Source organism: Amblyomma maculatum, chromosome 1, assembly GCF_055883805.1.
Source record: "Amblyomma maculatum isolate TAMU_Amacu chromosome 1, ASM5588380v1, whole genome shotgun sequence".
In the NCBI taxonomy this organism is placed as follows: Eukaryota; Metazoa; Arthropoda; class Arachnida; order Ixodida; family Ixodidae; genus Amblyomma; species Amblyomma maculatum.
Window position 1 is genome coordinate 409,010,490 of NC_139344.1, and position 14,762 is coordinate 409,025,251.

General features: G+C 44.7%; 1 protein-coding gene across 1 annotated transcript in view; it reads left to right on the plus strand.

The window, feature by feature from the left end:
• Positions 1-2,859: 2,859 nt before the first annotated feature.
• Positions 2,860-14,762, plus strand: part of LOC146208900 (potassium voltage-gated channel subfamily KQT member 5-like) — a 100,368-nt gene continuing 88,465 nt past the window's right edge. Inside the window, exon 1 of the mRNA XM_084596384.1 lies at positions 2,860-2,943. Within this exon, the coding sequence (XP_084452510.1) occupies positions 2,860-2,943 (84 nt within the window). The remainder of the gene's footprint in view (positions 2,944-14,762) is intronic.

Here is a 14,762-nt window from a genome sequence, read left to right on the forward strand (position 1 = left end):
ACGCGTATTTGCGAGTAGAAAAGAATTTTCACGGAACGCTGTCGAAACGAAGTGCGTGGGGTGAGAAACAAGGGCACAAAATTATTGGCACCTCACAGAAGTTTTGGAATGTGTGCAACATGTTACAAAAAGGGGATGGAGTCGTTTCCAAGCTGCAGCATGCAACAACGGGGGCGTTTCCAATGTCTGCGACCCGAACGTCATCCGACCCGACTGCCGAGCTGGCGGTTCTGAATAAAGGTCTTCGACAGAATGCGCTTCAGATGAGTTCCGAGTCAAAAGAGCATCGCGGAAACTGCATGCTTAGACTGTGCGGCTTTGATTTTTATATATGCTGCTCGCTTTATTCTGCTGCTTGGTTAATTATTATCCCATTTACTCTCCAAATGAGTGTTTGTAAATAATAGTGCATCATTGAGCATTCACTGCATGAGCCCAAAACTTCGTTAGGAATGCGTCCACAAAAACAACTGCATTCCAGCACTCACTGTGCATAAACAGGCTGTGTTCTTTTGCGCCACTTGAAACGCATGCGGCGTTTTAGCGATGGTAAATAAATTTTTCTTTTTTTTTTTTTGCATTGCCCTTAAAAATATTTTCCTAGCGCTATATAATATGATTATTAATTTTACGACCTCGTCGATTGGCATCAGTGAACACTGTAGCAACACCGGCTATACAAAGAGGACATCCAACCCCTTTGTGAAACTACCATTTTCCGCCTCGCCGCGGTAGCTCAGTGATTAGGGCACTCGACTACTGTGCCAAAGGATCTGGGATTGAATCCCTGCCGCGGCGGCCGCTTTTCGGCGGAGGCGAAAAGCAAGGCGTCCGAGTGCTGTGCGTTGTCAGCGCATGTTAGAGATCCCGAAGTGGTTTAAATTTCTGGAGCCCTGCGTTGCGGCTTCTCTCATAGCCTGAATCACAGCGGTACATTGCGGCTTTTGGCTAATAAAGATATGATCGGATGGCGGTGGGTTTCGAAAAACGCATCCGTGAATTCGGTAGCAGGGCTCATTCTGCCATGAGGACAATCTTCAAAGAGAAGCAGTCCCCTCAGTGAGTTTAGTGTTTACTTGTAGTTTTGTGTGCAGTCAGGCCTATTTTTATAAGCCTAAGCCACTCCTCTTTTATTATGCACCATAAGAATTTTGACCAATCATATCAGCATTTTATTGTTTGTCGCAGGCGTTTCAGAAGTGCTTATTAAAATGTATGGTAACACCACTTCGTATATCAAGGCTTCTCGCGGCAGAAAGCGAACTCTCCCTTTGCCGTGCTAAAGCGTGTTAACATTTCTAATTGTTTGTATACACCGGGACAGCAAACAAAATTGCAGATGTTGGCTTAGCGGCTTAACGCGCAAATTTGCGTGATCTGATGGGCATTTTTCACCGAAATGTGTGCATTGGTACACAGTTACATAGCTCTGGATCTTGGCCGGTTGTGTAGATGACAGGGTTTGCTCTCTGGTTCCTGCTTTCGTCCACAGTAGTCACGTAGGTTAGTTCGAAAAGAAGTCGTTAACGCGTCGACTCGGTATGACTGCCTTAGTAGGAGAAAGTGCCTGCGTAGTTTTGATATATGAATATCTTGTTCACGGACGGAAGTTGATTAGAGCGATGCGCAGCGCGATAAAGTGGCTATTTGACACAATCAACACCAGGCTGCGGCGATGTATTAGTTGCCTAATGCAGCGGCCAGGGAAGTTGCCCGGTGCGCTTATTCGTCTCGGGTTCGGACCAAGTCCACGGTCGTATGCCATTTTTCTTTTATATGTTTTATTTATTACACGGCAATCATGTGATATGTGACGTCACACTGTGACGACGTTAGAGTGGCATCAGTGCCTGATGGTTTCATATTAGATATTCGTTGTCGCGCGAGTTTTCGTTCTGCGCGTGCGCGACAGTACGAGAATATTTATGTTAATGGGTACGAGCGTCACAAAACCTTCCAGTTTCTGTAGCTCTGTTTTAAATTTCATTCAGAGATTGTTTCGAGTCATAATGTCAGACACGAATGTTGGCGAGGCGTGGAAGCTGGTGAACATATACTGCCGTGTGTGCGCGAAACACAAAATCACGCTCCGGCGAAAGTTAAGGGGGCCTCAGTGCCCCATTTGCTTCCCCAAGAGAGGCCATTTAGACCCACATGCAGATCACGTTGCAAAAGGCTGGGCATAAGGTTTGCTTCTTTTTCTGCTGTTCCACACCGGGCTTTTTCTTTATGCTGTGGCAGATATGGTGCGCACATGTTTCAGAGTTGAAGTCGTTATTACCGTGCTAAAATCTGTAGTGGCTCTCTTTCCTACGTTCGACGCCTAAAACGAAGCATTAACGACCAGCTTGTGACGCCTAAATTTGCTTTACGTATTATCTAACAATACGGCTTCTAGTCACCAGAGAGCGCTGACGCTCGACATTTGTCGGTGCTGCACGAAACATGAAAGCATGCTTCAGCCGGCCCGGTTCCGCGCTGTCACGAATGAAGCTTCTCTTCTATGGTCACATGTTTTTGTCACCAAGATGAGGTGCTCAAATGTGCGCCTTTGATTAGGCGTTTTTTAAAAGAAAAAGGTGATTACCAGTAATCGACTACAGAAGAAATAATCGGACAACCGGCAGCGCTAGCGTTTCAGAAAAGTGATAAATTAATAATAAATACACGAAAAATGTAACATTTATATGCACTCAAGTACTCATAGAGCGTTAAGCACAGCATTGAGTGAGGACTAATACAAGCAATAAAATCACGAGTCAGCTGGCGTTGCGTGGCCATGCATGCTTGCAACCTTTTTACGAACAAGCGTCGACTGACGATTGCTGTTTGTTCTTTTTGTCTCTTTTCAGATTTTTAATGGTTTTCACGTGTCTGGTGCTAAGTGTTTTTTCAACAATCAAAGACTTCGAAGATTTAGCCGGTGCCATATTGCTGCGAATGGTGAGTTTGGAGGCTTTCTTTATTACGTGCACTCCACGCAGAGCCTGCGCTGCGCTCCGCCGCCTATCTCATATAGGGCTGGCATTGGATGCTTTCAAAGCGGCGTGCATACTGTGTTCCCAATACAGGAGTAGGCTACTCGTCTGTGCGCCTGTGCCAGCTTTGCCGGTGGTGATGCCAATACAGAGGGTCATAGTGATTCGCTACGGTCGATGCTATCGCTCGGCTATTATATAACGGTCCACGTAACACATTACGCAGTAAAACCAAAATGATGGCGCTCAGGCTTCACATTTTAGAGCGCAATTTCTTTCAGCGAACACTTTGAAATATTCTTTGTTTAACTTTCTTTTTTTTTTGGGGGGGGGGGTAATAATCACTTCTAAGGGGATGCCTATGCTTGTCAGAGGTTCAGCGCCGTGGGTTCGAATCCCTCTCGCAAATTAGCCTCCAACTTGGTCACAAGATTAATTCTAAATGGAAACCGAAATGATGGGATGCTTCTACACTCTGTATAAAGTACAGTTGCGTCACCGGTTTGTCATGAAATCACGCGCGTATTTTCTCCGAGGAAATCTGTCTTTTACGTGCGTGAATATGTAGTACCATGTAAATTTTTTCAATTTAAACATTCAAAACAATTAGCTCCGCAAATTACCTTAGTGAATTTTATTATCATGGCCAGCGGGTTCTTCTTTCTGGGGGGAGATGTGCGGATGTATTGACTGTTACAAAAAAAAAAATGTAAAATATGCGAAACAATTACATGCATAAGCAGTTAACCATTGAAAAAAAATCTTTTCGACAATGTTTCGGCATGGGTTCCAAGTATCGCTGCCGGCACTTGTAGCTTCGCTAAGCGACTGCAGTCACTATAACCAATAACTATCGCCCGTCATTAAAGTACCATTACCAGGTTGATGAAGTCGGTGTTTTATTGTAAGCAATGTTTCATTCCTGCTTGTGTTTTTTTTAGCTTGTTGTTTACCCCAAGGCTTCGCACAGACGCCGAAGCTGGACATTAACGCCACAAAGCACTGACCTCCCTAACACTCCTCATGCCTTCGCAATCAGTAACACTAATTAATCTGAACTAATAAAACCTGCATTGAAAACGTCCAATTTTTGGGAGAACGTCGACTTGTGGTCGCCTTATTAGTAGACACACAGCGGCTACGTTTAACACCGCCTTTTTATTTCGCGGATATTTTATATAAATTTAAGGTGTTTTTTGGGGGGATAGCAAAGCGCAGTAACTGTCCTCCTTCTCAGCGGACACGTACACTTTACTGAGGTGCCTCTATCGTCGGTTAAAAACCTTGTCTCAAACTAGCTTCCAACTTAATTAGCAAATGGATAGCCAAATGGTATGACGTCATCAAAACTCTGCGCACAGAACGCTTGCATCACGTTTTTGATACGAAATTATGCGCGTATTTTCTCCGACGCCGTTTTTCTGAATCTAGTTTGCGATGAGAGCAACGTCTTTTCGACCGAACGAGCTGTGTTCGCTTCGCTTAGAAGAGACGAAACAAAATGCACATATATTTAGAAAAATACCGCCAGAGAAGAACAAATTGAGGAGGCAGGTGAAAAAAGACACATGTACAAGGGGAAAATGCAGAAGAAAGGAGATAAGAGAAAATATAAAGCGAGAGGAAGCCAGTGCCAGAAGGCTTGAAGGATGCAGATGTGCGCACAGTTAAAAAACCTCGTAAGAAGGGGACGTCTGTGCTGACATATGCCTGAAAAGCATTTTGTTTCAATGCTTCCGAAAGTTAGATGATTTTGCTTTTCTTCCCTCCAAATTCACAAAAACAGCGTCCTGAAATCGCGAGGAACAACAGGTTGAACGTGAAGCCTACAAATCCGAAAATATCGGTAGTAATGATATCGAACACAGCGCACATAATATGAACTGGAGCACTGCGAACGGTAAGCGTATCGTACGGGGCGGCCTTCATATGTTCTTGAGTGACGACGAAGATACCGCTGGCTCCAGAGGTAGTGTATAGCATTGCGTTCATTGCTGGAATACTTTCTCTAAATGCTCGAAAGCTACCACGCTCGCTGGCCTGTATGGAAGTGACTCTAATTGAGATTTGCTCGTGTACACGCCCAATGTAAGCGCTAGTAACTACAGCAGCTAAACTCTCCCTGGCGCAACTTATTGTTGCGCACACGAGCCAGCGCTAGCGCACGGCTCCTGGTCTATTGCCACTGACGCTCAATGCGTTCAGCCAGCAGAGGGAGGCGCTATACACATTTTCGGTAATCATTTTCATGAGAAGTTATCTTTAATAAGAAAATGGGATTTAATTGATGGTCTGTTTTCTTGTAACTTTTCTGAACAAAGAGCACTGGCGGCAGTTTTCATCTGTAGCGCACTTTATGGCTGGCCAAAGAATGACAGTTCATATATGTTATGGCTAAAATGGTTGCTTGTAATGGGCAGAAATTAATTTTAGGAAGATTTTTGCGCTGTCACCGCTGTACCTATTTAAAAATTATTAGACTGCGCACAGCTCAAGTAAAGCTTTACGTAAAGTGCAACGTTGTTCGCCGACAGGTAATTATGTTGTCTATAAGGTGGTTGCTCGTCTTAATTCTAGGCTCACAGAAGGAGTTTGTTCGTGGATTTTTCTTTTTTGTAGCTAGAGCAGTACCACGAAGCCTTCCGCCTACACCCCTCCTTAAGCCAAGTTTCAGTGCAATTTTAAATTGATCACAGAGCTTCTGCGATGCTAGAGCCATCACGCGGCCTGTGTTGCTGCTAAAAGGGCAGGTGGGCCACGACGCCAGGTACATGCTATCAATAACAGACGTGGGAGGCGCGCCATCTGAACTTTGGCTGATGTGCCTGAACTTAGCGCTGATGAAGAAGCTTAACCGGGTGAAAGTCGTCCTCTCCGGAGATAACGCCCGTGCAGCTTAGTGGGAAGCCGATCTCCGCCCGACCGAGAACGGAGCTTCGGCGTCAAGCGAAGCCTGCCGAAGTGAACACACCGCAGAGTGCAGTAATGGGGTCTCGATGAAGACTTATGTGCTAGCCTAGCCAGTGGAACCCAGCATTAGCTCGTGGTTTAGCCAATTCAGAGGAAGGTGTTAGAATATTTTGAAGGACTATGTCAAAGGGACACGAGAGATCTTCGGCACTCCAAGCGATATTTTCTTGCTAGTTTTTATAGGCCACGTGAGAATGTCTCTATTAGGAAAAACATCAGTGCATGTTGTTATTGAGGGAAGAGCTGGTTTGTCGCTTCGTCGTTTATTCGATGCTTGTCCTTATTTAAGGCTGGGTTGTTTACTGTAAGCAAATTCCGGAAACAAGGCCGGAGGCATTATTCTTAAAATTTATTTCCAATTGGATGGCCATGGGAGAGTCCTTTGTACCGCAGGTAGGGAGGGGTTTAGTTCGGGGAATGGTGGCAAAACTATTTTTGTTTTTCTCTTTCGAGGCAGTTACATCGTAAGACTTCTCCAAATGTACGCTGGAAGAAACCGATAGTTAAACTGCACTATGCATGCCAAGGGTGCGCGAATATCGAAATTTCTGTGCACGAAGCAAGTGCGAATAGTTAGCTTCACAAATAAAATATCAAATAGGGACTGTACAGCAACCGTAGCCCACCACAGAGAAAATGATAAAACTCCCATAAGTGTTAGGCAAAAAGGCATGATCTCTCCAGTGGGGTTCACCGCTTGCTTACAGGAAGTATTCAGATACCGGGATTAATAACTGTTTGGGCAGTGGGTTAAAGGAGAATACCTCAGTGTCTGATATTCGTTGATGGCGTTGCCTTCCTAAGAAGATCATGCAACGATATATAAATAGTTAATAATGCCATTTGACTGGAAAGCAGAATGGTAGGTCTAATAATAATATACATGAGTGTACACTAATATTCAACAGCCTGGGAAGGGAACAGCAGTTTACGATAGGTAGCAAGATGATGGAGGTGGAAAGGGACTAGGTTTATTTATGAAATGTAGTGTCCACAGATCAGCATTAAGAGAATGAAATAACTGGAACAATTGAGTAGGGCGCATTTGGCAAGTGCTCTCAGAATATGAATGACAGCTTAATGTTGAGAGAAAATTTTAGAACAGTTGTATATTACCGCTAATCACCGGTTGGGTAGAATCATAGAGGTCAAAGAAAAAAAAGCTCAACTTAAGATAGCGATGACTGGGGCTAGTTGGTTTTACATGCTGCTTTCGACATGATAAATTCTTAGAATGTATGGAAAAGACTGTCTGGTACACTGACAAGACGAAGCACGAACTGACAACTATACTAAAAAAAGAAAATTTTCATTGTTTTACGAAGACAGACGCGTACCACAGGATGCTTTCGCACCTGCGAATTTGTCCTTATCATTTAGTCACACACAGCGACGACCTACAGTGCCCGGCAACGTCATCTGTGACGTGACCTGTACTAAAGCGTCTGCCGAGTTGGCCATGCCGTGTGGTACCGTGACGTTACACAACCCGCCGACCAATCAATCCTGCCGCTCTTCGTGCGACGTGTCCTGCTCATGCAGATTTCTTCTTCTTTGTTTTGACTACAATGTCATTAATTCCAGTTATTTCTCTGACCCTCTCTGCTCGGTTCCTTTCTCTTAACGTTACACTACACCTGCCATTTTTCATTCCATAGGTCTGTGCGTTGTCCTTTATATGGGTAGAACCCTTTTCATTGGCCTCTGTTTCAGCCTCCACGGTGAGTACCAGTAAGACGCAACTGTTATATACTTTCCTTATGAGCTATACCAGTAAGCTGCAAGTCACGATCTGCGAGTATTTTTCAAACACGCTCCACCGCCGTCTTCCTTTCCTAGTTGTTTCCCTTTCGTGGTCTTGATCTGTGGTTACTAACTATCGTAAGTAGAGATATTCACCTACCATTTTCAGTGCTTCGCTACCTTGGAAAAAGCTGCTCCTTTCTGAGGCTATTGAACAGTACCTTCATCTGCTGCATATGAATTTTATGGCTACCTGCCTGCTTTTCTTTTCTAGTCTATTAATGTTTTGTTTCAGTATGGACCCTGAGCTACTTAGCAAGGGAATGTCGTCAGCGAATTGCAGATTACTGCGGTAAACTACATCAGACCTCCGAACTGCTCCCTTTCCAAGTTTCTTGAACACATTCTGTAAGAAAGCGGTGAATAGTATTTAAAAGATCATGTATCTTTGCCTAACACCTTTCTTTACGGACGTTTTTTTTTTACTTTCTCTATAGAAAACTATGCTTGTTGTGCAGCCACTATAGACATCTTCCAGTACTTTCGCATATGGATCATATACGCCCTGATTTCGCAATGCCTGCATGAGGTCCCAGTCAAAGGTTTCATTGTAATCAATGAACACTACGTATAGGGGTGGTTATATTCCGAGCATTTCTCTATCACCTGGTTGATATTATGGTTATGATCGATGGTTAAGGTTGCCTTGACTCTATTAGCAATCACATTAATAAATATCTTGTATGTAACAAACAGTAAGCTGCTTGCTCTTTACTTTTTCATGTGATTAGCATACCTTTGCTTATGGATTACGATAATGTTATCCTTCTTCCAAGATTTCGGCACCCTCGATGTGATGAGGCATTGTGCAAACGGAGTGGCCATGTTTTCAAGAATGACATCCCTACCGTCCTTTTACAAATATAGTTACCTGATCCTCCCCAGCTGCTTTTCCTTTTTTGTAGCTTCTAGAGCTTTCTTAACCTCATCCTTCGCTAGTGGGCACTAAATTCTGATTGTTCTTATTATCTGATTGTTCTTCGCTACTGCCAATCTTATAATTGTTCTGCCTACTTCGGTTACTGTATAGCTAGGTACTCAGCTACTTTGACTATCTTGTTCATATCATTAATGACACTGCCCGCCTGTCCCTTAGCGTGTACATCTGGTATTTGCCTATGCTTAATTTCCTCTTCACTGCTTTCAGCCTATTACCGTTATTTAGAACATGTTTTATTTTCACCATATGATGCTTCTTTATGTCCGATACTTTATGCCTATTGATTAGCTTTGACAGATGCGCCAGTTCTATCTGGTCTGTTGGATTGGAGGCTCTTAGACTGCTTAGATAGCTCACCAGTATGCTCTCCAACTACTCTATCGCCTATATCTACCGCACAGTTAATAATATCTCTGGAATTATCATTCATTGCTCCTACACTATATGGTTTGTAAGGGCAAAGAAGTCAGGATATTGTTTCACCCACTGTGGTCAGCCATCTTTTGATATAGCTGTTCGTCGTAAATGCACGCCTTTATAGTCCTGACGAACACTTATCAGCTGACTGATTATTTTTCACGCGGAAAATCCTGCCTAGCGTGACGATGCTATAGCGTGCTTGCATGCTGGGCACTTATGCTTGGTATTACCTTTTGATAACAGAAACAAGAAGAGCTATGCTAGATATATGTACTATGTCTCGCATATTTCAAAGCATATTTTCTTTCCAGTCCGCTAAAGTATCGGGATCGACGACCATGCGCTCGCATTGCGCTTCGCCCTTTGAAGACGAGCATGCATTCGCGTGCCTTCATGAGCACTTACTAAAGAAAAAAAAAAACAATACGTAGGAGCACCTTGCCATTTTAGTGATTTTATCTCGCCCGAAGCCTGCACGAAGTAGCTGGATAAAGGGCTGAAGTGATAGCAAATCCACTTCGCTGGTGCCTGGAAAGCATCACAGAGCGCGAAGACCATTGAGACCGTCTTGTTCTGGACTTGCTGCATGCGCCGGCTACACGCCGAAAGATTCAATGCTAGCGTTTCCGTCCAGCCTTTCTCTCCGCCGACCTCATTATTGATTATGCTTGTCGCTTTAATGTGGTTGTATTTGGACGGCGGTTCCCCACTGAGACGGCGAAACAGGGTTCCTTGAGTGCTCTGATAATTAGGTGTTTCCATGGCTGGTCTCAGTGGGAGCGCGAGCTTTCGACGGCCTTCCCTACGGGAACTGTTTCCATCTCCTTCCGCACATCGGTGGGGTCGCCACCTCCCCACTGCCCCGGCTATGTTACTGCTGTTCACGTGGAGCAAGATCTGGAGAGCGTGAGCCACTACTGTTTAATATGGTCATGAGGAAGTTCCCAGGGCAGCTAAAAGCGCTGGGTAACCCGAATCCTAAATTCAGTATCTATGCAGACGACATTAATTTGTGGATAGATAAGGGCAGTGATGGGCAGATTGAGCAAACTCTCCAGGCGGCAGCTGACTGTGTTATAGCATGCGCAGCGGAAGGGCTGGAGGGCTCTGCAGAAAAGTTTGAATTATTCCTATACAAGCACAGGGCGCTTAGAATTTAACCGTCTTCAAAAATTCAAATTCTGGTAGGTGGGGTGAAGGTTCTGGAGGTGGAGGTAATTAGGGTCCTGGGCTTGCATCTGCAGGTGAATGGCGGCAATACTTTTACCATCAAAAAGCTGGAAGGCTATGCCATTCAGACTTTTGGTCTCTTTAGGAGAATCTCAATTAAGAAATGGGGTGATAGATAGAAATTTTTTTATTAAATTGCTTCAGGCCTTTATTACGAGTAGAGTGAACTATGCGACGCTTTACTTGGACTTAAAGACGATAGAAAGGGAGAAAACTGATGGGCTTATCAGAGTACATAAAGAGGGCTCTGGGGCTGCCTATGCCGGCGTCCAGTCCACGGAGAGAATGTTGTTTATGGGAATACATAATACTTTGGCGGGACTGATTGAGGCGGTAAATGTCTCGCAGTTAGTAAGGCTCAGCATACAAGGGAGGGGGGGGGGGGGGGGGAGGGTAATTTTGGAAAAAAAAAGCGGGGCATAATCTGGATAGGGGAAGGGGCAGGCAGGCCACCACAGGATGGAAGGCACGGGAGTGTATTCGAGTCCCCCTTTGCCGAGAAACATGAACCCGGAATGATTAAAGAGAGAATTCAGAAAAGAGCGAAGGCTCTGGAACGCGCATATTCCAAGAAGCCAAGGAAGCAGGTCGCAATTTTGGATGCGGCGAGTAGAAAAGGGGGAAACGCAGCTTAGCGGTAGTGGTGGACGGTGGAGAGGGCCCGATATCGGCACTATCGGTTAAAAGCTATGATATTGATGTGGCAGAGGAGGTTGCAATAGCTCTTGCTTGCTTCGGCACAGAGGCCGCGTATGTGTTGAGGGACATATAATATGGTGAAGCAGCCGAAAAGAGAATAAAATAATATGCCTCTTCCCGTGTCACACTAAGTATAACAGGCTCTGTGTTGAGGGACATATATTATGTTGAGGCAGAAAAGGAAAGAAAAATAAAGAGCCTCGGCCCGTGCCACTTAGTATAACGGGCTAGTAAAACTGCAATTCAATATTTTGGTAGCGGGAGGATATCTCCCATTGCAAGAAGTCCATCCTGCCGCTTCATAGTCTGGGCTCAGCCGCGCTCGGGGCTAGGAGGAAACGAAGCGGCAAATGCCGCGGCCCGTGCACTGTCTAACCAGGCAACCTCGTCCCCCTCTTCAGAAGAAGAGGAATTCACACCGGCATACACGTTCAGGCAAATAACTCAACAACACCAAAACAGACGCAATCTTTACCTTCACCCGTGTAAAAGATCAACGAGAACGGAGGAACGCGTGCTTCTTCGCATCCTTACGAACACCATGATGTGCTCGGCGTCATGTATTTAAACACTTTCACACTGCTTTCTCTGAGGAGTGCCCGCACTGTGGGGAAATGTCCTCGGACCTCTTCCACATGGTGGGGGCGTGCCCCTCCGAACCTGCCCTTAGTCCAAACCCAAATCCCACCCGAGAGGACTGGGAGGTGACCCTACTCTCATGCTCCCTACCTGAATGCACAAAAGGCGTTGGCCAAACGAGCAATGGCGGCAGCGAAACCCACTGGGGGATCCCGTGCGAGGGAGCCGCAGGGTTTGCAGGGAGAGGGGTACCTTCAACCGCATATTATGGGAGTGTCTCCATTCCTCAGGCAGGGAAAACAAGATTGATAGTAGAGAAGCCTGGGAGGCTTTGCTGGAAAGCCTAACCCCGGAACACCAGCTTCGGTTCGACTGGCTGAAAAGGCTGCCAAGATCCAAGGGATTTCGGCCAGCATCTGAAGAGGATTCCCACCTGCATAAAGCCACCTCTCCTCTAGGGTGCAGGCCCTGGGGTAGGAAAGAAGCCTTTCTGTTGGACAGTAAAGCTCGCTCGCTCGCTCACTCACTCACTCACTCACTCACTCACTCACTCACTCACTCACTCACTCACTCACTCACTCACTCACTCACTCACTCACTCACTCACTCACTCACTCACTCACTCACTCACTCACTCACTCACTCACTCACTCACTCACTCACTCACTCACTCACTCACTCACTCACTCACTCACTCACTCGTGAGCGCGAGCTCAAGCCTCGCCCAACTGCCATCAGCTCCAACTGAGCTACAACATCCAAATCGTAATATTCACCCATTATGGTTTGACGAAATATCACATAATCAGCGTCTGATATTTGCCATCTGTGAAGTAAAAAACGCAGATAATGTTGCGCGCACACTCTCATGCCTCAGTCTGTCTGCACGGTCGCATTAGTCTTAGGATATGATCACTTCAACTCTTTCTACATTTAAATTTTGCATTAAAAATAGTGGGACAGATAAGCTCCGCCTTTATGGGCATGGCGCGACAGCGTTTCACACATACAAAAGAAGTTTGTCACCTTTATAAATTTAAAATTTCAATTTGTTTGCTTTTATCTCTCTTTATGTTTAATTTTTATACACTGATACTGAGCATCAGCAAACATTGGCTTTTCATGTTCAGCATTTTGACACATGTTTTAATGCATTTTCATCGTTAAATTATTTTAACTAATTAGTTGATCAATTACACATTCTAAAGTTTCTTATTGAGAATCACCAAACATTTGCGTTTCAGTCTGATCATTCTGACACCTTTGAAACCTCCTTTTGTCATTTTTCATTTTTTTTTCAATATTTCAAATATTAATTAAATATTTACATACTCAAAATTTTTCTAATTAGCATAATCAAGCGTTGACTTTTAATTTTGAGCATTTTGGCACATTAGCATCTCTTTTTTCAATTTTCCCAATCGATAATTCATTGACTTAATTGATCAATTACACTTTAATTCTTCATAGGCATAATAACGCGAAGCTCTTTTCATTCTGAGCGTTTAGCGCCTTTGAACCCCTTTCTTCATTTATTTTTATTTTTTATTTCCTCAAATCATTATTTAACTACAGTGGTTTCGTCATCCAATCAACGCCTATCAGACACCAATCAATCTTCTATCACTAGAACCACAAATTGCTGTGATACGACTTTTCTACGCAGCCCCCGAATATTTTCGACACGCGGTCCAAACTACTACTACCACACCAATGGATTTAGTGTGCAAGCTATCGCTATGCTATAGGCTACGCCACCGTGCAAAATAATACGCAACCTGAAGTGTTCCCATTGCGAAGTTTTGAGGAGTATAGTGATTTTGAAATTCAATATCAATCGCAGCCGTTGTCGTTCAGTCGTTAAAGAGCCATTTATGTTAGCGCGTTTCGAAAGAAGCGCCGGCAAGAGTCTTGGCGCGGAGCACTCGTCCACAGTGGGGAGCTTAGGAAGTGCCGATAGTGTCGCGAAATAATGGGCGTTTTGGAACCTAAATTCTTTGAAGATACAATCGCTGCGGGAAGAGGTCACTTCAATTATTTTTTTTCTAAACGAGAATAGTGTGGCGATTCCAGGGGAACTTTATCCACTGAATTCTAAATCACTATTTTCTCAGGTTACTCCCAAGAGTAATGTTTTCGTAAGCTATGCAACTCACAAAAAAGGGAAAATTTTGATGCCCGCGCAAACTGGCTCAGTTTCGATAGCAGCTACCAACCCCTATTTATAATATAAAATAAGATCTCCTGAGCGTGATGCAAACTCGAATTTTCCGGCAATATACAGCCTCGACGTTATGCGTGGCGATATCTAGGATCCAGAATTTTCAAAGTTTTCAGTTTTCATTTCTTTCGGATCTAATCTCGGCCGCGGCGGCCGCATTTCTGTGTAAGCAAAAAGCAAGAAACCAGTATACTCTACTTTGTCAGTGGAGGCTAGAGACTCTCGGCGGTTGAATATTTCCGGAGTCCTCCACTACGGCTACTCTCATAACCTGAGTCGCTTCGGGGCGTTAAACCCCATAAACACGCCCACAATAGCATATTGCGAACAGGAGTGAGTCCTCTTTTTGATGGCTCCAACGGGCAAATTTTGTTGTAAAGGTATCGTTCTGATAGGAAATACGCTGGTGACATGCAACTAAAGCAATCAAATTCTATTTTCTTTCATTTCGGGACTGCACTCCCCTAGTAACCAACAGACGACAGCGCGAAACAAGACGAACACGTACCACCTGCTGCCGTGGATGAAGGCAGGCAGCGAGCAATGGGTTAGTCGCGCCCTTGCAGCGATCGGAGAGGGTAATTCAAGGAGATAAGCTCCCATTGCTTCCGTGGTGATTAGAATGGGCACGCCCTCTGCGAAACCGGCCATTCGTACGCGTATCAGCTGTGCAAATCCGTTAGTAGTGCCACTGCGGGTACATCGACTTTACGCGGTTTTCCACGGCCGCGTCTAGTAGGCGACGGTCATCATCAACTTGCCAATCGAGGATCCGGTTTCGGTGGCGCTGGATGTGGTAACACTTTGCTTTCTCGTTTAGTATCTGGTTTAAATCACTCATCCGGCATTTGTCTGCAATAGCATTAGATGTGATGTCGAAGCCGCTTGATTATTAAGCTTTAATGGACTCGAACGGCGAGGA